The 27449-nt window shown below is 36.8% G+C and overlaps 2 protein-coding genes across 2 annotated transcripts; one reads left to right on the top strand and one right to left on the bottom strand.

The window, feature by feature from the left end:
- The first annotated feature begins 2608 nt into the window (after positions 1–2608).
- LOC133289832 (aldehyde oxidase GLOX1-like) lies at positions 2609–5076 on the top strand. Its single transcript, XM_061487835.1, has 3 exons — positions 2609–3094; positions 3222–3391; positions 3915–5076. The coding sequence occupies exons 1-3, from the start codon at positions 2609–2611 to the stop codon at positions 5074–5076; spliced, it is 1818 nt and encodes a 605-aa protein (XP_061343819.1).
- A 7448-nt stretch (positions 5077–12524) lies between these two features.
- LOC133289830 (aldehyde oxidase GLOX1-like) lies at positions 12525–14994 on the bottom strand. The gene is made up of 3 exons (XM_061487834.1): positions 14509–14994; positions 14212–14381; positions 12525–13686 (listed from the first exon to the last, which is right to left on the bottom strand). Exons 1-3 carry the CDS (start codon positions 14992–14994, stop codon positions 12525–12527), a joined length of 1818 nt encoding a protein of 605 aa, XP_061343818.1.
- Between the last annotated feature and the right edge of the window lie 12455 nt (positions 14995–27449).

Below are 27449 nucleotides of genomic sequence, written 5' to 3'. Positions count from 1 at the left end.
TAGTCTGAACAGACTCTCCTCTATATTTGGTTGAGTTTTAAAGTGCATTCTGTTATTTTGATCAAAGGTACTACTAACCCTATGTAATGAGGGTCTAATCTATGTGTACTAACTGAAAAATTACCAAAATTATTATAAAGTGATTAAGAGTCAACACTGTATTTGAAATTTTGACAAAAATCGTTTGCTAGTGCAGATGGGTCTATCCGAATATGAAAAAAATAAACATCAGCTATGGAGATTCTCAGCCAAATAAGACAGCAAGGTACTTAGCGCTTCCAGCCCCATTTTGATCCATGCCATTGATGAGCAAAACGAGTGTGTTTATAAAAGTTGGATATTTTTTCTTCTTTTTATTGTCATGGTGAATTTCTTGCTGATATGTGAATTCTTTATCTTAAACCAGATGGGAACATGCCACAGCCATCTTGGAGAACCACTCTTCTGCTCGATCCAGCATAATTGGACCATTTCTAAACCTACATGTAAGGAATTTTTTTCAATATGCATGCAACTCAAATATTGATACATATTCCACGCATAAAAGAAGCATATATTTGGCACCCAATAATTTATCTGTAAATTCACAATGACCTTATTATTTATTTATTTTCCCTCCATATAGGACTCACAAGGCATAAACTCCGAGAAGAATTTGAGTGGTTCCGCGGACTCAAGCAGTTGGAACATTCAAGATATAGATTTGGAGCTCAGATTATCTCATGAACCTGCCACTAGAAAGTGCAGTGATTCTCACAAAAAATGAACAAGCCAATATATGTTTTACTTCAAAGTTTCAGCGGGTAATCATACCCTTGTGTAAAGGAAGATAGATCACCTCTTTGCGCATACAGAATGATAATTTCTTGGTACAAATGCTTTACCTTGTGCAACCATTATCAATAATCAGTACCAAGTTGTGTGCGTGTACTATTACAATATATGGCGACCAACTTAAAAAGTATTTCCTCCCACGTCAACGATTTTATTTTATTGAATTATATCGATTAATTAATTATTAATTTCAAATAAAATATAATAATTAAATGAAAGAAAATCAAAGACTAATATAGGAAGTAAAAAATTTTAATCAAAAAATACATTCTCTTTATTTATTTATTTATATATATATATATATATTCTCTAGTCAACAAAAATTTTAATCTTTTTTCTCATGCATTGCACGGATAATGCACTAATATATATATAAAATTAATGTTTCTACCTCACATGTAGCAATGATATTTTGTAAGTAAGAAAAAGAGAGAAAATTTAAATTCAGAATTATTTTTCTAAACCAAAGGCACACTACGGTCGATGAATTTGGTATTAAAAGTTGGGGAATTCATAAGCGATTATTAATGTTTCTACCTCACACATAGCGATGGTATTTTGAAAGAAAAAGAGATAAAGATCAAATTCAAAAGTAAGCTTCATTTAGTTTCATGTCTATATATAAAGATGGATATTTTGAAAAATTACTTAAGGAAAAATATGTTAAATTCATAATTATTTTCCTAAACGGAGGCACGACGATCGATGAATTTGGTATTAAAAGTTGGGGAATTCATAAACGATTATATATATTCAAAAATCTGGTAAATGTTTAGCATTTTTTTATCCGATATTTAGCAATTCTAAACAAGGTTAGTAAATATTCAATTTATGTCAAATGTAAAATCACCTATCCAAATTGCGATTTTATAACATTAATTTGAGGAAACTTGATTATTTTATCAAATGAATAACTGTGACGTGGGTGATGATTTATTTTAGTAGTTGAAACAGATCAAAATAGCACGTAAATTAACAAAATTTCCCATGAATCTATAAAGATACAGAAAATGTGTACGGGCACAACAAATCTAAGAAAGATCTAGTTGGGCTCAATATTACAATTGTCTTGTTTGTAACCGAATGTCCCCAGTAAATATGCGAGATTAATTATTGACTTTCTCAGTCAAATCTCATTCATAGACTATTAGATTTATTTTGAATTAGTATAGGATCCATCAATAATTTTCTTCTCAAACTCGCATCCTAATGACTTGACAAGTTGACATGCTAATTATATTATGTTGTCTCAAAAAACTATTTATCTTAATCTTTAATTAAGAACTATTTATTACGACTTAGTTGTCTTCATGCTTTAACCATTATATGTCTAACCGTGGAAGTAACAATATTTAGTGCATTAATTCTTACATCATACGCATTGGTCAAAGTTCTAGAATATATTAGCCCCTCTCCCGCAACAAAGGGTTTGGAAGGAACTTTATGGTTATTCACTTACCGCATTTAAATTGGATCTTTTTGTTAGGGTACAACTCAAGAGAAAGGCTTGGTGCCTTGTAATATTGTCATTATAACTAAACAGACAACGCAACTGTTTCCTCACAACATGGCTTAAACCATTTGCTATTTTGACGAATTAATGCTTAACCCAACAGCCTTTGACGACTATATATATTAAGCACACCTAGAGGTGCATTACTCACAACCTATCCTAAGGAACCAGATACCCAAAAACCCACTCAGGCTTTAGTGGGGGGTGTCTTGTTCTGATCATCAAAAACACTTAATTTTTTTGTTTATTTTTTTACCAATAATGGCACATTTGCATAAGGTTCTTTTGATTCTCACGCTCTTTTTCCTTGCTGTGAATGCCAAACACAGACGCCACAAACGCAAAAACCCACACCTTCGAATCCCACTCCTTCCAATCCCACACCTCCCTCCCTTACCTTTCACGCAAGAACCCTCGGATGATAATAACAATTTTCCTGGTCAAAATGATAAAGATGATCAGGTTATTGGAGGAGGGGAAGAAAACAAGGGTGATTTCAATATGGTATCTTTTGGGCATTGGGAGCTGATTTCTGAGAACTCAGGTGTATCAGCCATGCATATCAATTTGTTGCCAACAAATAAGATAATCGTCTTTGACTCCAAAATTTACCGTAACTCAAGACTCAAATTACAAGATGGGGTGCCATGCCTTCCGTACAAAGATGCCAATCAAAATGACCAACTTGATTGTGCTGCTCATTCCATGGAATACGATATTGAGACAAATCAAGTTAGGCCACTCAAGGTTTGTATACATATCATTATTTTAATTTGTTTTTCACACCTGATCAAGGTTTAATTAGAAGAATATAATATTGATGGATGAGATTGAGAGATGACTAATAAATAGGTTTTAACTTAATTTGGTGCAGATAGGAGGGGGAGATCCGTGGTGCTCAAGCGGAGGGCTTGCACCTGACGGTACCCTCGTGGGTTCTGGTGGTTTCCTAGATGGAGGAAAAACCCTCAGATTCATAGGTGGTCCTGATTGCCAAGACTGTCAATGGAGGGAATATGACAACGCATTGGCAGAGGAAAGATGGTACTATATATAACCTACGCGCTATATATATATATATAGGGTGATGATCATTTTACACCAGTGTAAGTTACACTCTCAATCTTGTCCGCTGATCCCACTTATATCTAAGGGCTCAAATTTTTTAGTAATGTGAGCCATTAGATACAAGTGGATCAATGGTCAAGATTGAGTGTAAGACTTGTAACTCTTACACCGGTGTAAGAATATCCTGCCCCATATATATATATATATATATATATATTAAAGCCCCATTTTCATTTACTCCATCTTATATATACATCTTGATACTTCAATTTTTATTTTTATTTTTCTAATTTTGCGGCCATCAGTAATTTGTTGATTGAACAATTAATTCAATTTGAAACTTACCATTAAATTTATATAACCTATGATGAGAGACATTGAACAAATTAATACAATATGAATATGACACGTGTTATCACTATATATTCCATTCTTCAATTCCATGCATATAATGATATCATCATCTTATAGGAGATTAATTTGGGTACAAAATGAACAGGTATGGAACTCAACAACTCCTTCCCAATGGAGACTTCATTGTGATAGGAGGGCGCAGATCTTTCAGCTATGAGCTCCTTCCAAAGGAAGGCCAAAAAGGCGAGAAACCCTACTTCTTCCCATTCCTCTACGAGACCTCCGATTTCGACGAGAACAACCTCTACCCATTTGTCCACCTTTCCACCGACGGTAACCTCTTCATCTTCTCAAACAACCGGTCCCTCCTCCTCAACCCCACTACCCACAAAATCGTTCGCACCTTTCCCGTCTTGCTCGGCGGTTCCCGTAACTACCCAGCCTCCGGCATGTCAGCTCTCCTCCCAATAGACCTCAACGCCGCCACCCTCAAGGCTGAGGTCATTGTCTGCGGTGGAAACCTCCCCAACGCTTTCGAGTTAGCTGAGACCAAGAAAATCTTCCTGCCAGCTCTTCAAGACTGCAACAGGTTAACCATCTCAGAACAATTCCCTGAGTGGGACAGAGAGTTAATGCCTTCGAGGAGAACCATGGGAGATGCTCTGATCCTCCCCAATGGAGAACTCTTACTCATCAACGGTGCACAAGTAGGCACGGCAGCATGGTGGGATGCTGATGCACCTAACTACACCCCCGTTTTGTATAGCCCTCTGAAGCCTAAAGGGTTGAGGTTTAGGGTGTTGAAGCCAAGCCAAATTGCCAGAATGTACCATTCAACTTCAGCAGTGCTTCCTAGTGGAAAGATTTGGGTTGGTGGAAGCAACACACACGATAGGTATAAGGATCAAGATAAGTTCCCAACTGAGACTAGAGTTGAGGCTTTCTCTCCTCCTTATCTTGATGCAAAGTTTGACAAGTATAGGCCACAGATCAATGAGTTTGCTTCGGATAAGGAATTGAGATATGGAGGATACTTTGAGACACAATTCTCGGTTGAAGATCAAGCTATGTTGACTTTGAATGACATTAAGGTTACCATGTATTCCCCACCTTTCACCACTCATGGGTTCTCTATGGGCCAGAGGCTTTTGTATCTCAAGACTGAGAATATAATGACATTTGAAGGCTTTTATAGGGTTAGGTTGGTGGCGCCACCGTCCGGTGAGATTGCTCCTCCTGGGTATTACTTGCTCTTTGTCGTCCACCGTGGTTTGCCTGGCAAGGGAATGTGGGTGCACATCCAGTAGAACGAGTTCTGTTTGTGTTTGTTATTTCATTATTCTTTCCTTCCTTTGTTGTAACTCCTTTTGAAAAAACAAAATACATATATAAATATAGGGTTCTCTTTTGTCATTTGACATGACAAGAGCTTTTTCCTACACACACAAATCAAGTGTGGGTCCCACGCTTAAAAAAAAAGTCAGGATACGACGCCGTATCCTTAAGATACGACGCCGTATCCTTGTTGCAGGAATGAACAGTGTCATTCCTGCAACATGATTCTTATATTTCCCATAAATATATACAAAGATTTCTTGAAATTCTTATTCATTTATATGTATAACTAAGGATAAAACACCCGTTTACAAAAAAAAAAAGAAAAAAAAAGAAAAAACATAAAAAGCCTTCGTTCTTTCGAAGTTTCTTATTATATGTATAATAGGACTACACTGGTGTTGTCATTTGTGTGTGGCTCCTTGGGTCGGTGATGTAGCTGTCGAGTTGGTCGGAGACAGTGACGGGGAAAAATGAGAAGAGGATCAGAGGATTGTGAATGTGAGGGTTTCTTTTCTCTCTCTATTATTACCCATCAACGCGAAAAATTAAAAAAAAGGGAAATAATTTGAGTAAGGAGAGAAGGTAACAAAGAGTGAAAAGTAACAAATTTTAAAATGAAATAAATTTTTCGAAAATTAAATTATATAATTATAAGGATAATTAACTGCAAATTATAAATTAGCTAATTATTATATTTTGCTAAGAGTATTAACTAATTTTGTGATCATACATGAATTTATCAATAATGATATTATGTGCTAATTATAAATTTATAAAATTTTCAACAGAATCACAATTCCGTCGAAAAGTTCACAAATATAATTTCTTTTTATATTTATTTTTTTCAAATGTTTTCGATGGAATAACAATTCTTTCGAAAAGTCCATAAATAAATTTATTTTTACATTTATTTTTTAAAATATTTTCAATAAAATTCTTTTTTCGTTGAAATTTTCATTGTTAATATCGACGTAATATTTTCCATCGAAAATTAAATCTTTTCTAGTTGTACATATAAGAAAAAATATTATATTCGTACTGATTTTTGTAACATTAATTTTAAATTTTTTTGGATATTGAATTTTAGCATTGGGCTTAGAGACTAACAAGCGCACGACACGTAGGGTTTAAAAACTCGGACCTAATCAAGCGAGGACCTAACGCTCGGAATTTCTCTCTTTTGACATTTCTTTTTTTTTTTTTGGAAAAAAAAAACTTATTTATGATGGAGAGCGTTAGGTCCTCTTTTGACATTTCTTTCGGTTATATATGAGGGAAGTTATTGGCCTAATCCCACAATTATAAGGCAAGATTTGGACAAGAATTAATATATAACAATGTCAATATAAGGACATGACTACTGTTTTACTATTGAGGCAATGATTCTACTATTAATATATAACAATGTCAAGTTACGTTTTCGTATAACTTTAACATATAGCTTTTTTATTAGTTCAATTATTTATTTTATTTTTCACTGACACAACCTTAAAGGAGTTTGTAGAAATTAAAGTTAATACTATGTGTTTAATTGTTAAACCTCTATATATAGCCTTATGATTGGCACATAACCCTAGGACCTCAATTTTTGTGCGTGAGAGTGGCTGACCAGAACCTTGAAACACTGTTCCATAGGCTTCTCTTCTCCTTTCTTGAGGCTTGAAGCCATTTTCTTCACACTTTCTTCTTGTAGACACCTTGAGTGAGTGGGAAACACTATGGTGAGTGTGTTGGGAACATCATTCTGAGTTTTTTTACCTCTGTTGGAGGGTCCTTGTTTGCTGACTTTGGGGGTTGAGAGTGTTGAGCCATTGTGGTGGCATTTTGGAGCTCAAAGGAGCTTCCTTGTGGTGTAAAAGAACCACCTTTGTGCACTATTTTCGTGTACAGTGAGAGACAGAACCTTGGAGCTGTTGTGTGAGCTCCAAGAGCACCCTTTTTCTGAGTTTGAGCTTGGTAAGCTTCACCACCTTTGATCTTGAGTCTTTGAGCTTAAAAATGGAACCTTGATGCATGTAAAGGTTAAAAGATGATAACTTAATGTTGGGAATGGTCAAACACACCTAGAAATGCATGTTTAGGTGTTTAAAATCGGTAAAAACCCAACCTTGGAAGGATATCTTCACGAAATGCAGTTTCTGCATTCTGTCGTGAAATATCCGGATATCTGCCCGTGGAATATCCGGATATGGGATTTGGACATCCGGATATTGGATATCCGAATATGGGAATCTGGATATTCGGATATTGTATATCCGGATATGGTCAGTGAGATATCCGGATATTGCATATCCAGATATGCCCCGTGGAATATCCGGATATTCTGGGATTTCGTAGAACAGTAGCTGTGTTGTGTGTACAGTAGACTATTGGGGGTTTGTGGACCCTAGATTGATGAAGTTGAACTTCTGTAATTAATGAACTAAGTCATAATCGTATGATTAAGGGCTTATGGCTTGGTATGGAGCCTTAAGACGTAAAACGTAAGGAAAGGCGTTGTCTTTAAGTTATATGCTTGTTGTGCATTATTATTGATATAGTATTGGTCCATAACAGATTGTGAATCTGCTGTGTTTGGACTTTGAGCTGTGGATTCTTGGCTTTGGGTGTTAGCTTGCAAGGTAAGCCTTCGTGTCCTCGGTTTAGCCATGTTGTGGTTCCACATGTCCCATGGGGGTGTGGTTGTATGCATGCTGTGTTACATGCTTTGAATATTTGAAATGCTGTTGAGCTTTATGTGTAATGGCTTTTAATATGCATGTGTTGTTTCATCTTGACTGTAAGCCTGAGTATGTAGCGTCATACGATATGGTGATCCGGGGTGAATACAAGTAGCGTCTTGCACTAGTGTGAGTATTTGGCGTATGTAAATCATGTATTTCTCTGGCAGTAGAATAGTATTGACACACATGACATGATTATCTGCTGCATTACACTGTTTTAGAAATGATATTGATGAACTGCTTTTAAACTTATATTGCACATGCAAGTGAACTTGGGGTGGAAGATCCTTGAGGACCCCTTGTCTTATTGAGATTTCTTGTTTAGAGATCTCACCCCACGTTTGGGGAATGCTTATTTCAGGTTCCGGTAGTTTGGTGACTGATGCCTCTGGCGACAGGAGGCCAGAGCTTAGTTGATGATACTATGATGTATTGCTGCCATGACTGGATATGGATGCTGTTTATGTTTTCCGCTATTTATGATTATGTTGTTGTTGAGACTGATGTTGGGCGTGTTGCCTTATTTGAGTGAGCATGGGGATTGTCCATGACACTTTATGTTAGTACTTTTAGATTGGAGTTGTATAAACTGTTAGATGGTCCATTCTATGTTGTTGTAGTTCCGTGACTAGAGCCACACTTTTATTATCTATGTTATGAGGTATTTTCAGTTAGCTGTTTTATTGCAATTACATACAGGCGATGTTTTATTGACTGATTAATAAGCAAGTTGGTAATGGTAATGACATCATAATTGAAAAGAAAAAGATATTTCGCATTTTTTTATTAAGCGCTGCTTTATACGATAGTATGATAACATTACCGGATATATACGGGGTGTTACAATATGTCACTTTTTGTAATACACCACGATGAATTAATACTTTGTATAATGACATATCACATGGATAATCTATACCTCAGCCATTTTTACAGAAAGTACGCAGGAGCAAACAAAAACATCATTTTCTTAGTTAATATGTTCCTGAAATGATCCATAACAGAATCCTCTGACAAGACATGTTCATATGTCTTAAATAAATCTATGAGTTTTTTTATCCCTCTTTCAGTAAATGATAGCTGTGAGAGACAATAAGATATATATTCCCATTGTCTGACATCTGCAGAGAGATAAAGCCACAATTGCTCACTATGAACAATAAACTAAAAGAAATTAATTTCTCTTGGTTTTGTAATTGATAATTGATTACAAAGCCCATTGCAATTACAAGGAGAAAAAGGAAGGACAGAGGTTCTATAAAAACTTATGATATAGCTCATTAGCTAATCAAACGTGAAATCAGAAACTGTTAGGCGCATCCTATCCCCCATTAAAAACTGAAAAGCATTTTACCCGAGTAGTCTGACTCTTATAATTTATAAGATATGCAAAATGTTCATTGTGTACGAGCACAAAACTATGAAAAGAGAAAAATGTAACTTAGTATCAGAATCTTATGATTGGGCTCACTTAGAAAGCGATCAACTAGATTAAAGGACATGCTGACCAGGAAAAAAAACATCAAAGTAATATTATAATTACTGGTCGCGTTCTGAAACGAACAAAAGCAACGACTGCCTATGACTTGAAAAAATATAAACCAAGGAAAGAGAAGAAGCAAATAATCAAAACCTTTATATATGTCCAACAGATGCCAGGTCGATCAGAATTTCAAGAAAACCTAATGATAGTGGTTTTTGATCTGAAAAAATTGCTATTTATTGGAATAACATACCTTCAAGTATACTATCTCATTGAATAATAGTTTAGACACTTTTTGACACAAACTTGTGCAAATGTTTGTTTAATGGCGGACAAGCTACAATAGGGAACTGCTTACAAAGAGTATTTAAAAAATTTCAAAGGGTAAAAGAAGATACCTATAACACCACTAAACCGATTACATAGCTTTTCCACAAGAGCTTCCACTTGTCTGTCCTGGAGTACGTAAAGAAAGTAATGTCAGGATGGCAATCAGAATATACATAGAACAATTTCAACATTGAAAAATAACATATCCCTAGAGCATCAAGGTGATTCATCAAAGCAAGGAGATATAATATTACCTCACGAGATTCTTCATTTAGCGTAGCATATTCATCTTTGAGTTTACTAACTTGTGAAGTAAGGTCCTTTAGCAATTCAATTGTATCACCTATAATGGTTGCTTTGTCATTTTTTGGCTTATCAGGGTCTGCATTTCAGAGCCACCACAGGCACAAAGTGATTTAAGAGAAGTGTTGTTTTATCAATTCTTAGTATCAAATGACTAACACGTGAACCAATTCTAAGTAACAGGCAACAATTTGTTTGATACAAATTATCAGCATATGTAACTAAAGTAACCTCTACTACATGTAGTTGAAAATAATTAAAACTCTAACCAGGTTACTTCAATTCCAACCGATTCAAGAACCAAATAATTTTTTCAATTCAATTAGGGCTAAAACTAAACCATAATTGTTCATGGGAGCGTAAAAAAAAAAAAAAAAAATTCAAAAATATCTAATCAAAAATATCAACTAATTGAATTTGATAAAGAAGAGACAGACTAAAAACTAAACCATAATTGTTCATGGGAATGTAAAAAAAAAAATCAAAAATATCGATTCAAAAATACCAACTAATTGAATTTGATAAAGAAGAGACAGACACATACCCAAGAATTTGGGATCGGAGACGCAGAGAGGGAGGATATGGGCAGCAGCGGTAGAGATAGGGGAGCACAACTCAGAGAGGGAAAATCGAACCTGGTAAAATCGAACCCTAGATCGTGTATTCGTCTCTCTCTCCGCGGGATGCGGCGGCGGCGGCGCGACGGAGGCAGGTGGCGCCGTCGGGACATAGGCTGCGACGGAGGCAGGCGGTGCCGTCGGGACAGAGGATGTGGGAGGCGGCAGCGACGAGAGAGCGTGTAGTGAGAGAGAGAGAAAAGGGAAAAGAGAGAGAAGGGGGAGAGAGACGATGAAAGAGGAGATATTTATGAGACCAATGAAGACCGTCAGATATGATTTTCAATCTAACGGTGAGATTAGTGATCGTAACATTGGTCGTAACTTTATTTGGTTATCACAATATCGTGTCCCATTTTTTTTAATTAATGATAATAATAGAATCCGTGCCTTAATAAACAAAAGTGGGAATGATGTTAATTAACAAAAGAACAAAAATAAAATAAATAATTGAACTAATAAAACAGCTGTATGTTAAAGTTATACGAAAACGTAACTTGACATTGTTATATATTAATAGTAGAATCATTGCCTCAATAGTAAAACAGTAGTCATGTCCTTATATTGACATTGTTATATATTAATTCTTGTCCAAATCTTGCCTTATAATTGTGGGATTAGGCCAATAACTTCCCTCATATATAACCGAAAGAAATGTCAAAAGAGGACCTAACGCTCTCCATCATAAATAAGTTTTTTTTTTCCAAAAAAAAAAAAAGAAATGTCAAAAGAGAGAAATTCCCTCTTGTAATGGTTTGGAGAGCGTTAGGTCCTCTCTTGATTAGGTCCGAGTTTTTAAACCCTACGTGTCGTGCGCTTGTTAGTCTCTAAGCCCAATGCTAAAATTCAATATCCAAAAAAAATTAAAATTAATGTTACAAAAATCAGTACGAATATAATATTTTTTCTTATATGTACAACTAGAAAAGATTTAGTTTTCGATGGAAAATATTACGTCGATATTAACAATGAAAATTTCAACGAAAAAAGAATTTTATTGAAAATATTTTAAAAAATAAATGTAAAAATAAATTTATTTATGGACTTTTCGAAAGAATTGTTATTCCATCGAAAAAATTTGAAAAAAATAAATATAAAAAAAAATTATATTTGTGAACTTTTCGACGGAATTGTGATTCTGTTGAAAATTTTATAAATTTATAATTAGCACATAATATCATTATTGATAAATTCATGTATGATCACAAAATTAGTTAATACTCTTAGCAAAATATATATAATTAGCTAATTTATAATTTGCAGTTAATTATCCTTATAATTATATAATTTAATTTTCGAAAAATTTATTTCATTTTAAAATCTGTTACTTTTCACTCTTTGTTACCTTTTCTCCTTACTCAAATTATTTCCCTTTTTTTTAATTTTTCGCGTTGATGGGTAATAATAGAGAGAGAAAAGAAACCCTCACATTCACAATCCTCTGATCCTCTTCTCATTTTTCCCCGTCACTGTCTCCGACCAACTCGACAGCTACATCACCGACCCAAGGAGCCACACACAAATGACAACACCAGTGTAGTCCTATTATACATATAATAAGAAACTTCGAAAGAACGAAGGCTTTTTATGTTTTATCTTTTTTTTTTCTTTTTTTTTTTGTAAACGGGTGTTTTATCCTTAGTTATACATATAAATGAATAAGAATTTCAAGAAATCTTTGTATATATTTATGGGAAATATAAGAATCATGTTGCAGGAATGACACTGTTCATTCCTGCAACAAGGATACGGCGTCGTATCTTAAGGATACGGCGTCGTATCCTGACTTTTTTTTTTTAAGCGTGGGACCCACACTTGATTTGTGTGTGTAGGAAAAAGCTCTTGTCATGTCAAATGACAAAAGAGAACCCTATATTTATATATGTATTTTGTTTTTTCAAAAGGAGTTACAACAAAGGAAGGAAAGAATAATGAAATAACAAACACAAACAGAACTCGTTCTACTGGATGTGCACCCACATTCCCTTGCCAGGCAAACCACGGTGGACGACAAAGAGCAAGTAATACCCAGGAGGAGCAATCTCACCGGACGGTGGCGCCACCAACCTAACCCTATAAAAGCCTTCAAATGTCATTATATTCTCAGTCTTGAGATACAAAAGCCTCTGGCCCATAGAGAACCCATGAGTGGTGAAAGGTGGGGAATACATGGTAACCTTAATGTCATTCAAAGTCAACATAGCTTGATCTTCAACCGAGAATTGTGTCTCAAAGTATCCTCCATATCTCAATTCCTTATCCGAAGCAAACTCATTGATCTGTGGCCTATACTTGTCAAACTTTGCATCAAGATAAGGAGGAGAGAAAGCCTCAACTCTAGTCTCAGTTGGGAACTTATCTTGATCCTTATACCTATCGTGTGTGTTGCTTCCACCAACCCAAATCTTTCCACTAGGAAGCACTGCTGAAGTTGAATGGTACATTCTGGCAATTTGGCTTGGCTTCAACACCCTAAACCTCAACCCTTTAGGCTTCAGAGGGCTATACAAAACGGGGGTGTAGTTAGGTGCATCAGCATCCCACCATGCTGCCGTGCCTACTTGTGCACCGTTGATGAGTAAGAGTTCTCCATTGGGGAGGATCAGAGCATCTCCCATGGTTCTCCTCGAAGGCATTAACTCTCTGTCCCACTCAGGGAATTGTTCTGAGATGGTTAACCTGTTGCAGTCTTGAAGAGCTGGCAGGAAGATTTTCTTGGTCTCAGCTAACTCGAAAGCGTTGGGGAGGTTTCCACCGCAGACAATGACCTCAGCCTTGAGGGTGGCGGCGTTGAGGTCTATTGGGAGGAGAGCTGACATGCCGGAGGCTGGGTAGTTACGGGAACCGCCGAGCAAGACGGGAAAGGTGCGAACGATTTTGTGGGTAGTGGGGTTGAGGAGGAGGGACCGGTTGTTTGAGAAGATGAAGAGGTTACCGTCGGTGGAAAGGTGGACAAATGGGTAGAGGTTGTTCTCGTCGAAATCGGAGGTCTCGTAGAGGAATGGGAAGAAGTAGGGTTTCTCGCCTTTTTGGCCTTCCTTTGGAAGGAGCTCATAGCTGAAAGATCTGCGCCCTCCTATCACAATGAAGTCTCCATTGGGAAGGAGTTGTTGAGTTCCATACCTGTTCATTTTGTACCCAAATTAATCTCCTATAAGATGATGATATCATTATATGCATGGAATTGAAGAATGGAATATATAGTGATAACACGTGTCATATTCATATTGTATTAATTTGTTCAATGTCTCTCATCATAGGTTATATAAATTTAATGGTAAGTTTCAAATTGAATTAATTGTTCAATCAACAAATTACTGATGGCCGCAAAATTAGAAAAATAAAAATAAAAATTGAAGTATCAAGATGTATATATAAGATGGAGTAAATGAAAATGGGGCTTTAATATATATATATATATATATATATATATATGGGGCAGGATATTCTTACACCGGTGTAAGAGTTACAAGTCTTACACTCAATCTTGACCATTGATCCACTTGTATCTAATGGCTCACATTACTAAAAAATTTGAGCCCTTAGATATAAGTGGGATCAGCGGACAAGATTGAGAGTGTAACTTACACTGGTGTAAAATGATCATCACCCTATATATATATATAGCGCGTAGGTTATATATAGTACCATCTTTCCTCTGCCAATGCGTTGTCATATTCCCTCCATTGACAGTCTTGGCAATCAGGACCACCTATGAATCTGAGGGTTTTTCCTCCATCTAGGAAACCACCAGAACCCACGAGGGTACCGTCAGGTGCAAGCCCTCCGCTTGAGCACCACGGATCTCCCCCTCCTATCTGCACCAAATTAAGTTAAAACCTATTTATTAGTCATCTCTCAATCTCATCCATCAATATTATATTCTTCTAATTAAACCTTGATCAGGTGTGAAAAACAAATTAAAATAATGATATGTATACAAACCTTGAGTGGCCTAACTTGATTTGTCTCAATATCGTATTCCATGGAATGAGCAGCACAATCAAGTTGGTCATTTTGATTGGCATCTTTGTACGGAAGGCATGGCACCCCATCTTGTAATTTGAGTCTTGAGTTACGGTAAATTTTGGAGTCAAAGACGATTATCTTATTTGTTGGCAACAAATTGATATGCATGGCTGATACACCTGAGTTCTCAGAAATCAGCTCCCAATGCCCAAAAGATACCATATTGAAATCACCCTTGTTTTCTTCCCCTCCTCCAATAACCTGATCATCTTTATCATTTTGACCAGGAAAATTGTTATTATCATCCGAGGGTTCTTGCGTGAAAGGTAAGGGAGGGAGGTGTGGGATTGGAAGGAGTGGGATTCGAAGGTGTGGGTTTTTGCGTTTGTGGCGTCTGTGTTTGGCATTCACAGCAAGGAAAAAGAGCGTGAGAATCAAAAGAACCTTATGCAAATGTGCCATTATTGGTAAAAAAATAAACAAAAAAATTAAGTGTTTTTGATGATCAGAACAAGACACCCCCCACTAAAGCCTGAGTGGGTTTTTGGGTATCTGGTTCCTTAGGATAGGTTGTGAGTAATGCACCTCTAGGTGTGCTTAATATATATAGTCGTCAAAGGCTGTTGGGTTAAGCATTAATTCGTCAAAATAGCAAATGGTTTAAGCCATGTTTTGAGGAAACAGTTGCGTTGTCTGTTTAGTTATAATGACAATATTACAAGGCACCAAGCCTTTCTCTTGAGTTGTACCCTAAAAAAAAAGATCCAATTTAAATGCGGTAAGTGAATAACCATAAAGTTCCTTCGAAACCCTTTGTTGCATAACACATTCTTGTCGGCTATGAATTGACTTTAACAAATTCCATAATGACAACACATCTCAACTCCGTATTATAATTCTTAAAGACCATTGATAATGGTATAATTGGAGTCTTTAAAGGTGTATAGTGGCGCTTCAGAAACTTCAGCATACACGGCAAAAACCATGTTAAGGGATCTATAACCATACGTTTCAACATGCATTCATGTATTTCAGATATTAAATTACATTGTTACCGTTTGAGTAACATTTAGCTCCGTAGTTGACGAACTTGTTCTGCATATTGCACCAGCATGCCAATAATATTCGAGCAAAGCACTATTAATCACCTAAGGAGGCATTTGGTACATCAGCATTTCTACATGGATGGATATGTAAAAAACAGTAGGATTTCGGGCATGTTTGTAACACCAACCTCAGGTGTGTTATTTTCACATGTCCTAATACTGTCTCTCTCACCCACACAAAATACACAAGGAGTTCTTCTAATATACTTCTCTATTATTACTGATTCTGTCAAGCCACTTTACAAGGGTTACAATGTGCTTTTTATAAGCAACAACAAATGATTAAGAATAATAATGACTAACATAAGAAATCTAAACATATTAATTATCCACTAACATATGCCTAGGGACACACCGTAAACAAAAACCCTTCATATTTCTAAATTAAAGATTAACCTAACAAAACTCCCCCTTAATCTTTAACATCTCTACCGTCCTTCATGCCCATCTTCTTACAATTTTCTAACAACAACGTCGGCAGTGGCTTTGTAAAGATGTCACCAACTTGATCTCGGCATGCAACATGATTTAGCTCCACTTTTCCTTCTTTAACTTGATCCCGGATAAAATGAAATTTACCATCAATATGTTTGCTCCGCTCATGATTGACCGGATTCTTAGCTAACTCGATCGCGGACTTGTTGTCAACTCGAATCTCGGTTGGGCCGACTTGCTCTTGCTCCAGCTTGCTTAGTAAATTTCTCAGCCATATTGCTTGGCAAACACACCAAGATGCCGCAACATACTCGGCTTCACATGTAGACAGGGTCACAATGGGTTCCTTCTTCGACACCCAAGTAAACGCCGTGTTTCCCATGAAGAACACATAGCCAGCCGTGCTCTTCCTATCATTAACATCTCTGCACCAATCACTGTCTGAATAACCCGTCAGTTTGTATTTGTCCGACTTCGAGTAATGAAGTCCTTGTGAGATTGTTCCCTTCACATATCTCAGAATTCTCTTAGCTGCCTTCCAGTGAGTGTAGCTCGGGTCTTCCGTAAACCAACTTATGATCCCAACACTCAGGATTTCGGGCATGTTTGTAACACCAACCTCAGGGGAACGCAGGATGATGCCGTGGACTAATCTTCACAATCTCTTCTTTACTTCAACATAATTTTGTTTGTCATTAGTGTCGAGATATATAGTCTCACATTGTTGTATGTGCAATTAATGTGGAGTTTATAAAGCATTGGGCACTCTCACCCTTTGAGCATCTCAAAGTTCTTTACATGGTATCATTTCATGGTTGGTCTGCAGCTAGAGAATAGTGCAAAACATGGAATACAAAAATAGTCAAAAATGAAATAAGGAATTAGCCAGAACTATAACAAATGGGGAGTAGAGGTAATCTTGCTTACTAAACATTAGCTGCCTTCGGATGCTTAGGGAGCGTTTGGTTGAGGAGAAATTTTTTGAATACTAGGGAAATAGAATTGATAGGGAAATGGTAAGAAAGTGAGATAGATAGAAAAATATAAAAAAAAGTTGTTTGGTGCGGAAAATTTTTACTGGGGAAATTAGGTAACTTTTAGGAAATGTATATTTGGTTGGAGGTAAGATATAGATGAAAAAAGAATATGAAATGACAAAAATAACCATGACTTTAAATGTTTTGTTTCGCTTGCAAGGGTACAACAGAGTTGTCAAATCAGGGGCACACTCGTCTTTCTCATTGTCTGCTTAAGTGAGAATTTGTCTTGCTTTTTGCCAATACCACATATGCGGAGGAGTTTCTTGGGCGGCTTTTTTAGCACAAAATGCTATGCATCTACATTAGATGGCTAAATCAGGAAGGACCCCAAACCAAACGAGCGTTTCTTAGTTTCCCACTTATGATATGTCTATAATTCTCAACATTTACCCCAAACCAAACACCCCCTTAGTCTCTTTGGCTAGTTTGCTTTGAGAGACCCATCCAGACCAACACCAAACACAATGACAGTTGATCATGTCCATTGACTTACAAATAATTTTATGAACCTTGAAGAAGCGATGGATAGAATTATTAAACAAAGATATATTCTTCAAAAGACCTTTACCAGCCAACATTCTTATCAAAAGCAATTCTCATTTCAAGCTTGTTACCAAACCCAAATAGTCCTAAAGCAATATGGAAATCCAAACTGTAAACCTTTCCTCTTCAACAAAATTGATCACCGACAGAAAATCCAAGCATTTCAAACTTCCAACTTTTTGATGGAAAATAAATTCAGGCAAAATTCTTGATAGAATCTAAATTCCGTCGAAACTTTTAAAGAAACACATTTTCTTCAAAAAAAATTTATAGTAAACAATTTCGTCAAATTTTTTTATAGAAAATATTTTTGTCAAAATTTTTGACAGAATTTAAATTTCATCGAAAATTTTATCAAAAAACATTTCTATCAAAATTTTCAATGCAACACATTTCCAACGAAAATTTTGAGGAAAAAAATTTAATTAAAAATATTAGACGAAAAAATTTTCTGTAAAAAATTCTGACAATTTTTTTTTTGTCAAAAATCTTTTACGGAATCTAAATTTCGTCAAAACATTTCCCTCAAAATTTTTGGCAAAAAAACATATGCATCGAAATTTTTGATGAAAAATATTTCTATCGAAATTTTCAACGGAACAAATTTCCATTGAATTTTTTTGACAAAATATTTCGGTAAAAAAATTTGACAGAAAAAAAATGTCAAAATTCTTTTCTGAATCTAAATTTTGTCGAGTGTTTCAACGAAAACATTTTTGTCAAATTTTTCGTCGAAACATATTTTCATCGAAAATTTTGGACAGAAAATATTTCGTCAAGATTTTTGACGAAATTTTTTTGCATCAAACATTTTGACTGGATAAAAAATTTAGTTGCCTTGCAACGAAAAGTATTTCGACAAAAAAAATACTTTTTCTATGAAATTTTTGTCGTTTGCAACATAAAAATTTTGTAAAAAAATGTGATCTTTTATAGTAGTGTGAAAAGTACATAAATAATTTTGCTAGAAATTTTAAATTTAATTTTATTTGTAAAATATAATAATTATATCAATTTTTAAAAAAGGTTAAAATGATAAAAATATCTCATTAACCTTCATTTTTTTTCTTACCATTTTTTTAACACACATACAAGGGGAGAGAATACCTTTTAATTTCCTTTCCCTCCCTCCTCCTTGGATCTCCTTTTTTCCCTTCCCATCCTAACTCCCAAACAAAGCCTTCAACAACTTTTGTCTATGTTTTCCTTTTTTGAAGTTTAAAACTTGTACGGATTATAACTTGTTGGTATTGTCTTTATATTAGTTACAATGAGCAATATGGCATTCTAAAGATGAACTCAGAGTAATTATTATATATTTAGTGGGATTTGTAATTGTTATGTTGCAGGAAACTCATTGCATCATGCTATAGAGAGATCAAAAATCGAGTCTCAAATATTTTGTTTTTTTGATTTTTTTTAAAAGCAATGGGACCCACCGATGTTTTCTCTTTAGGAAAATGGAATTCGTTCCTGTTGCATAACATATAGTAATCCCATATTTAATTAGTCTGAGCGTATTGATCTGTTCATGAGATTTGTCATTCTGAATTTATTTTTAAATACGAAGAGCCTAAGCCTTTGTTTGGGAGTTGGTTTTAGGAGGGGAAAAAAAGGAAAGAGAATGTTTTAGTAACCCCTTCACTTGTTTGTGAGTTTAAAAAAATGAGGAGAAAAAATTAAGAATTTTTATTAAACCCCACTTCTTCTTAAAATTATTTATCTACCCTTAGCATTAAAATGTGAAAACTACATAAATATGAATATTTTCAAATGTGACAATATTAGAAAAGTCTCAAATACCGACATAATTTATCGACGAAAAATATTTTATCGAAAATAGTGAGAAATTTTTGATGAAAATCATATACATAAAAAAATTCCTTTAAAACTAAAGACGAAATTAGAGACGGAACCAGATTTTGCCATAATCACTGATATAATTTTTTCACGAAAAAAATCAGTCAAAATTATTAATAGAATCTAAATTCTGTCAAAACTTTCAATGAAAATATTTCTGTCCAAAATTTTGACAAAACACATTTTCATCAAAAAATTTCTACATAAAACAATTATGTGAAAATCTTTTTCGGTAAACATTTTCATCAAAATTTTCCTAAAAAACTTTTGATGAAAAATAATCCATCAAAATTTGTGATTAAAAATATTTCTGTAAAAAAGTTTGACGATTTTTTTTTGTCAAATTTCTTTACGGAATCTAAATTTCGTCAAGATATTTCCCTAAAAATATTTTACAAAAAAACATATACTTCAAATATTTTGACGAAAAATATTTCCATCAAATTTTTCAACGAAACACATTTCCATCAAAAAAATTTGACGGAAAAAAATTTCATCAAAATTATTTATAGAATTTAAATTTTGTCGATAGTTTTTGATGGAAACATTTTCGTTAACATTTTGACAAATAAAATTCCCGTCAAAATTTTTAACGAAACACATTTTCATTGAAAATTTTTGACAAAAATTATTTCCGTCAAGTTTTTTGATAAAAAATATTTCGATAAAACATTTTGATAAAAAATATTTCGATAAAACATTTTGATGAAAATTATCATTAACATCTTCCTCGAAGCTCAACTCCTCAGAATCTGCTAACAGACATACCAGGTGTGCTTCATTGGTTGAGTCATACAAATCTTGTAGGCTTCTCAATCTCGGTTGTCTTTGCTCTTCATCACTACCAGAGTCATTCGGATTCTCTGGAATCCGGGTCAAATGTTGTCCGACCTCAATTGATATGTGTTCGGGTTCCACATTGACCCCGGATGGACTACTCCAGTCCCATCCATCTTCCTCATTTACTTTCACATCTCGGCTCACCAACACCCTTTTACTGACGGGGTCCAGTAACTTGTACCCCTTCGTCTTCTCATCATAACCAATGAACACGAACTTCTTACTTTTGTCTTCAAGCTTCGTCCTCAACTGATCCGGTATGTGTGCATACGCAACACTCCCAAAGACTTTAAAGTGACCCACTGAGGGCTTCAAACCACTCCATGCTTCATGTGGAGTCTTGTCATTCAAACTTGAATGTGCACATCTGTTCTGCACGTACACTGCACATTGTACGGCCTCTCCCCAGAACTCTTTCGGCATGTTCTTTGTCTTCAACATGGATCAGACCATATCCAAGATAGTCCGGTTCTTTCTCTCATATACTCCATTTTGCTGGGGTGAGTATGGCGCGGTCAGAAACCGTTTTATCCCGTGTTCTTCACAATATCTTTTAAACGCTATTGACACATACTCACCACCTCGGTCTGAACGGACCGACTTGATGCATCTTTCAGTTGTATTTTCAATCATCACTTTAAACCTCTTAAAGGTATCCAGCACCTCGAATTTTTCTTTCAGAAAATAAATCCAAGTCTTACGACTAAAGTCATCAATAAATGAGACAAAATACCTTTTTTCACTGAAGGACCCCGGAGTTATGGGTCCACACAGATCGGTATGAATAAGTTCCAGAGGCTGCTTAGCCCGGTATCTCGCCGTCCTTTGGAATGGGCTCCTTGCATGTTTTCCCAATACACAGTCCTCACAAAACTTTCCTTCAGAGTTTATCTTCGGCAGTCCCACCACCATGTTCTTCTTCATCATCTCAGTCAGACCACCATAATGAAGGTGTCCAAACCGTCTATGCCACAAATCCATCTTATCTTCTACCCCGGCTTGCAGACAGCCGACCTCCAAGTTCCTCACTTTCAGTTTGTACATCCTACTTTTCTCCATCTGAACTCGGGCTATCAACCGCCCTTGCTTATCTTTCAACAGTAGAACTCGGTTTGTCATTAGAACCGAGTAACCCTTCTCCATCAGTTGTCCAATGCTCAATATGTTACTCTTGAGCTCGGGCATGTAATACACGTCCTGAATCGTTCCAACTCGTTCGTCCTTTTGTAGAAAGCAGACCGTACCATGGCCTTTTACATTAATTTTGGACGCGTCTCCGAAAGAGACATGTCCGGCTTCCACCGTTCTCAATTCTTTGAACAAATGTTTGTAACCACACATGTGATTACTGGCACCGGTATCCAAATACCACTATGTCTCACTCTTCGAACTCGTCTCACCTTGTGCCAACATCAGAACTTCTTCATCTCTTATTTCTCCTTCTGCAGCAAAGTTTGACGTCCCGTCAACTCTCCTTTCATCTCGGCAATCCTTCGCGAAATGCCCAACTCGGCCACAGCTATAGCATCTGTCCGAGTTGCAGTCCTTTGAATAATGGCCATACTTGCCACACTTATAACACTCTACATTACTTTGATTTGACCACCGGCCTCTTCCACCTCGGCCACATCCTCTTCCTCTCCAGTTTTGCTAACTCGGCTCAGCTCTTTCTTCATTTTTCACCTCATGACCTCGGCCACGACCACCTCGGCCATTTCCACGTCCAGCTCGTCCACGACCTCTACCTCGGACGTTCTGAGAATAGAGCGCCTTATCTTCCTTAATGTTGCTTTTGTCTGGAGTTCTTGCTTCAGCGACTCCTCCTTTTTCTTCTTCTTGCGCTGCTCATGCGCCTCAAGGGAACCTGCTAGCTCGTCAACAGAGAGCGTAGACAAGTCCTTGGACTCCTCGATTGCACACACGACGTTCTCGAAGTCATCTGTCAACGACCTCAGAATCTTTTCTACTACTCTGGAGTCGGCCAACGTCTCTTCATTCCTCTTTAACTGGTTCACAGCGGTCTGAACCCGGGTGATGAAATCCGACACTCCTTCTGTCTCCTTCATTTTCATCCCCCCCAACTCTCCTCGAAGAGTTTGAAGCCTGACCTGCTTCACACGGTCAGCACCTCGGTAGACCGTCTCCAATATGTCCCAGGCCTCCTTAGCCGTTGTTGCGCCTCCAATCTTCTCAATACCACCGCACTCTTCAACAACTTGAAGCATCATAAACAGTGCCGCTGCATCCTTCGATTTTGACAAACTCAACTGCTTGAGTTGGTTTGCTGAGTATCCATCTGTTGTTTCAAGTTCTACGAACCCATTTTGCACCAAATTCCAACTATCACACGCTCTTAGGAGAGCCTTCATTTGGATGCTCAAATTCTCATAGTTACCCTTTTTCAGGCGGGGCACTGGCAGACCATTACTCACACCTTCCATTGATATCAAGCTCTGATACCAATTTGTTATTTTCACAGGTCCTAATACTGTTTCTCTCACCCACACAAAATACACAAGGAGTTCTCTTAATACACTTATCTATTATTACTGATTCTGCCAAGCCACTTTACAAGGGTTACAATGTTCTTTTTATAAGCAACAACAAATGATTAAGAATAATAATGACTAACATAGAAAATCTAAACATATTAATTATCCACTAACATATGCCTAGGGACACACCATAAACAAAAACCCTTCATATTTCTAAATTAAAGATTAACCTAACAAGGGGAACGCAGGATGATGCTGTGGACTAATCTTCACAATCTCTTCTTTACTTCAACATAATTTTGTTTGTCATTAGTGTTGAGATATATAGTCTCACATTGGTTGTATGTGCAATTAATGTGGAGTTTATAAAGCATTGGGCACTCTCACCCTTTGAGCTAACTTTTGAGTGGTGTATCCCAAGATTCTTTACATTGTATCAGAGCCTTGTGTCCCGGGTTCGATCATCGCCGCTCCCCACTTTCTCTCGTGGAATTTCTTAGTAGCACAGGTAGGCTGAGCTTGTTGCATCATCCACTCTTCAAGCCCAATGGACTCTCATGTGAGGGGACGTGTTGAGATATATAGTCTCACATTTGTTGTATGTGCAACTAATGTAGAGTTTATAAAGGGTGGTGTATCCCAAGGTTCTTTCTTTACAATTAGTATCAAAACAGATACAGATCTTGAATTTGGAATATCTGGTACTGGGGTATCTAATCTAGCAGCGTGAAAAAGCTAGCGTACATACGGAATCCCTCCAGAGAGTCTGCATGTTCGCAGTTTCCTTACACCAAAACAATGCACTCTATCTGACATGGTTGGTCTGCAGCTAGAGAATAGTGCAAAACATGGAATACAAAATAGTCAAAAATGAAATAAGGAATTAGCCAGAACTAGAACAAATGGAGAGTAGAGGTAATCTTGCTTACTAAAAATTAGCTGCCTTCGGATGCTTAGTCTCTTAGTTTTCTTTGAGAGACCCATCCACACCAGCACCAAACACAATGACAGTAGATCATGTCCATTGACTTAAAAATAATTTTATGAACCTTGAAGAAGCGATGGATAGAATTATTAAACAAAGATATAGCCTCTGTATAATACCCCTAACTTAAATAATTTAATTAATTACTTTAAATTAAGTAATTAAGCATGTATTAGTGAGTAAAATTAAGTATAGGGCCTAATTAAGTGAGTTGGGGTCACTTTTGAGGTAAAAAGTGTACTCAGTGAAAATTAAGGGGTATAAATGGGTGCAGGCAAAAGTACCCAAAATATAAAAATAAAAGTGGAAATATTCCTAAAATAATATTTCAGACCTTTGGGTAAAGTTTGGTAGTAATTGGAGTTGAATAGATAGATGAGCTTATACCCGCTTAAAGCCACTTAACATAAGTTAAGTGACTCAAAGCATAAAAAACCTATTTCCCCCCCTTGTCCGTCGAGCACCAGGGAAAGAAAGAAGAGAAGGAGAAGAAGAGAAGGAGAAGAGGGAAAGGAGAAGAGGGAAAGGGAGGTCCAAAACCCTAGATCCCTCAATTCTCAACCTTTTTGAGTGATTCAAAAGCCTAAACCACTCCAAATCTTCCCCTCTTTCATAATCCAAGCTTGGTTTCGAGTGGGAAGCATTGTGGAGTAAGATTTCTCCTCCCCAAAATTCGACCCATTGGAGAAATTGTGGAGTTAGGTAGCTTTTACCTCCATGGGAGCTTGAGGAACAACAATTCCATTGTTGTGTGATCATTGGTGGTAGGTTTCCACTCTTTTTCACTTGATTCCTTGAGATTTTCATGAGTTTAGGTTTTGATGAATAGTGTTTTAGGGTTTTATGTTAATGTGAGTAGATTGGCTATGTTCAAGGAGGATTGAGACTTAGTGTATGTTATGAAAAATGCTAGGAATGACATTTAATTGGTAGAAATGAGTTTATAGTGTTATTTTAGTATGCTTTGAGATTTGGAGAAATCTAGGCTTGGAACTATGGATTTCCTTGCATTGTTAGCATTGTTTGATTGTATTCCTTGTGTTGATAGGATTGAGGCAAGAGGACCAAGTGGAGTGACCAACCCTTGTGGTTGTGAGCAATTGAGGAAAATTCAAGAGCAAGGTAAACCTTTGGACCTTGGGGTTGATCCCATTGAGTGTTCCACCATACTCCGTTGAGGAGAAATGGTTTATGAGATGTGATATGTAATTATGATAGTAATCGTATGCCCATGCATTGATTCATGCATTGATAAATGTTATGATTGATTAATTGATGTTTAATTGTTTAAGAGTGATTGAGGAATGGTTGATAGAGGTAGAAATAGGGATTGAGGAATGATTGATAGAATTATGATGAGAATGGTTGATAGGAACTTCCCTTGGAAACAGCCCTATGTGGATCTCCATGTGGTTAGAGCCTAAGAGAAACAGCCCTATGTGGATCCATCTTGGAGGTTCCTAGATTGAGGAAAGGACTTCCCTTGGAAACAGCCCTAGGTGGATCTCCATGTGGTAAGAGCCTAAGAGAAACATCCCTTTGAGGATCTCTCTTGGAAGTCCATATAATGGTTATGGATAAGAATGTGTTGAACTGTTATGATTATGTGTACATCGAAAGTGAACCTTAGGGTGGAGTGATCTCCAAGGACCTCAGGTTTACTGTGATATATTCGTATATCTCACCCCGTGTTGTGGGGCATCATTTCAGGTACTGATAGAGGTGAGATTGATCGAGGCAAGAAGCATGAGTAGATTGTACCTGATAGCTGGATATTTTGAGTTGCATGCCATTTAGAATTGCTATATGTATATTTTGATGTCACATTATATATTTTGAGGGACTTAGTGCATGATCATTGTAGTAGTGAATGCCTTGTTATAAATGGCTTATAGCTTTGATCATGTTCCTTTTGTAGCTAAGTCCTTGGGCATGTATATGAAATTTGTAAGAACAATGATGTAATTGAGACCTGATGATGTTGTAATTAATGAGGATATATGTATGATGAAATGGTATGTTTGCTTCTCTTAGTGTATGAGTACCTTGAAAGATTAGAATTCATGTATTGGAAGGATTGTATGATATCAATTAGGAGAAAGAGGACCTTGGGTTGGAAAATCCAAGTAAAGGTAAGGACATCCTGTCTTGTTGTCCATTTTTCGTATCCTATATGACATATTTGGACCCTTGTGTCTTAATGGAAGTTGTAGATCTTTTTCTTAGCTTTCCATAGAGACCAAGATTGGGTAATTTGGATGAGTACAACTCAAGTTATGGGTAGAATACCATAGGAGGTCAGATTGCCCTGTTTTGGGTGCTTGCTCCAGAACAGCCACGCTATGAGCGTGAGATTCACGCTCTAAGCGCCAACCTCCTTGACTACCCACGCTATGAGCGTGAGATTCACGCTATGGGCGTGGGTGTCTTGGAAAATTCAGCACCTATTTTCTTAGAAAATGCGTAACTGGGGCTACGGTGCTCCGATTTGAGCGCGGTTTGAACCCACGCGTAGCTAATGAAAATCCTATAATATATTGGACAAATGGAGACCATAAGAATAGTATAGTAAAATTCTCAGATGAATAAAGAGTGTGTATGTTTAGCATTTAAGAATAATAAAAGTGAGCTTTAAGCCTTGGTGGTCTAAGGGGATCACTTGGCAAACTATGGTAGTAATGTATGGCGTAAGTAAGACTTACAATAAGAATTCCACATGTAGTTTAAGTTATAATCACATTGTGAGAATTGTTTTAAGCACGGAGTTGGTTCCAATTAAAAACGTTTACAAATAATAAGGAAAAAGTTTATTCGTATTTAATTCAATTTTGTGATTGTAACTGCGCTTAATGTCGTACGCAATGATAACAAACCGGTTCTAGAATGGGGTGTTACACTCCGCGAAAGAAGCGGGGCTCAAATTAAAAGATCACGGCGTAAAAAGCCGGGATCAGATAAAAAAGCCTCTGCGAAAGAAGCAGGGTTCAAATGAAAAGACCACGGCATAAAAAGCCGGGTTTAGATTAAAAAGCCTCCGCGAAAGAAACGGGGCTCAAATCAAAAGACCACGACATAAAAAGCCGGGATCAGATAAAAAAGCCTCCGCGAAAGAAGCGGGGCTATAAATTAAAAGACCACGGCATAAAAAGCCGGGTTTAGATTAAAAAGCCCCCGCGAAAAAAGCGGGGCACAAATTAAAAGACCACGGCATAAAAAGCCGGGTTCAAATAAAAAAGGCCAACAAAGGGCTTCAAGTTTAAAAGCTCAGCCTCAGCCTTGAGCTTCAACTCAGCCCAACAAAGGGCTTCAAAATTATTAGCTCGGCCTCGGCCTTGAGCTCAGCCCAACGAAGGGCTTCAAGTTTAAAAGCTCGGCCTCAGCCTTGAGCTTCAACTCAGCCCAACAAAGGGCTTCAAAATTATTAGCTCGGCCTCGGCCTTGAGCTCAGCCCAACGAAGGGCTTCAAGTTTAAAAGCTCGGCCTCAGCCTTGAGCTTCAACTCAGCCCAACAAAGGGCTTTAAAATTATTAGCTCGGCCTCGGCCTTGAGCTCAGCCCAACGAAGGGCTTCAAGCTTAAAAGCTCGGCCTTAGCCTTGAGCTCCAATTCAGCCC

Source organism: Gastrolobium bilobum, unplaced genomic scaffold (genome assembly GCF_033153095.1).
Source record: "Gastrolobium bilobum isolate Gb01-03AN ecotype WA unplaced genomic scaffold, APGP_CSIRO_Gbil_v1 utg4848, whole genome shotgun sequence".
NCBI lineage: Eukaryota > Viridiplantae > Streptophyta > Magnoliopsida > Fabales > Fabaceae > Gastrolobium > Gastrolobium bilobum.
Note: the sequence above shows the minus strand (reverse complement) of the source record. Positions and strands in the feature narration are given on the sequence as shown.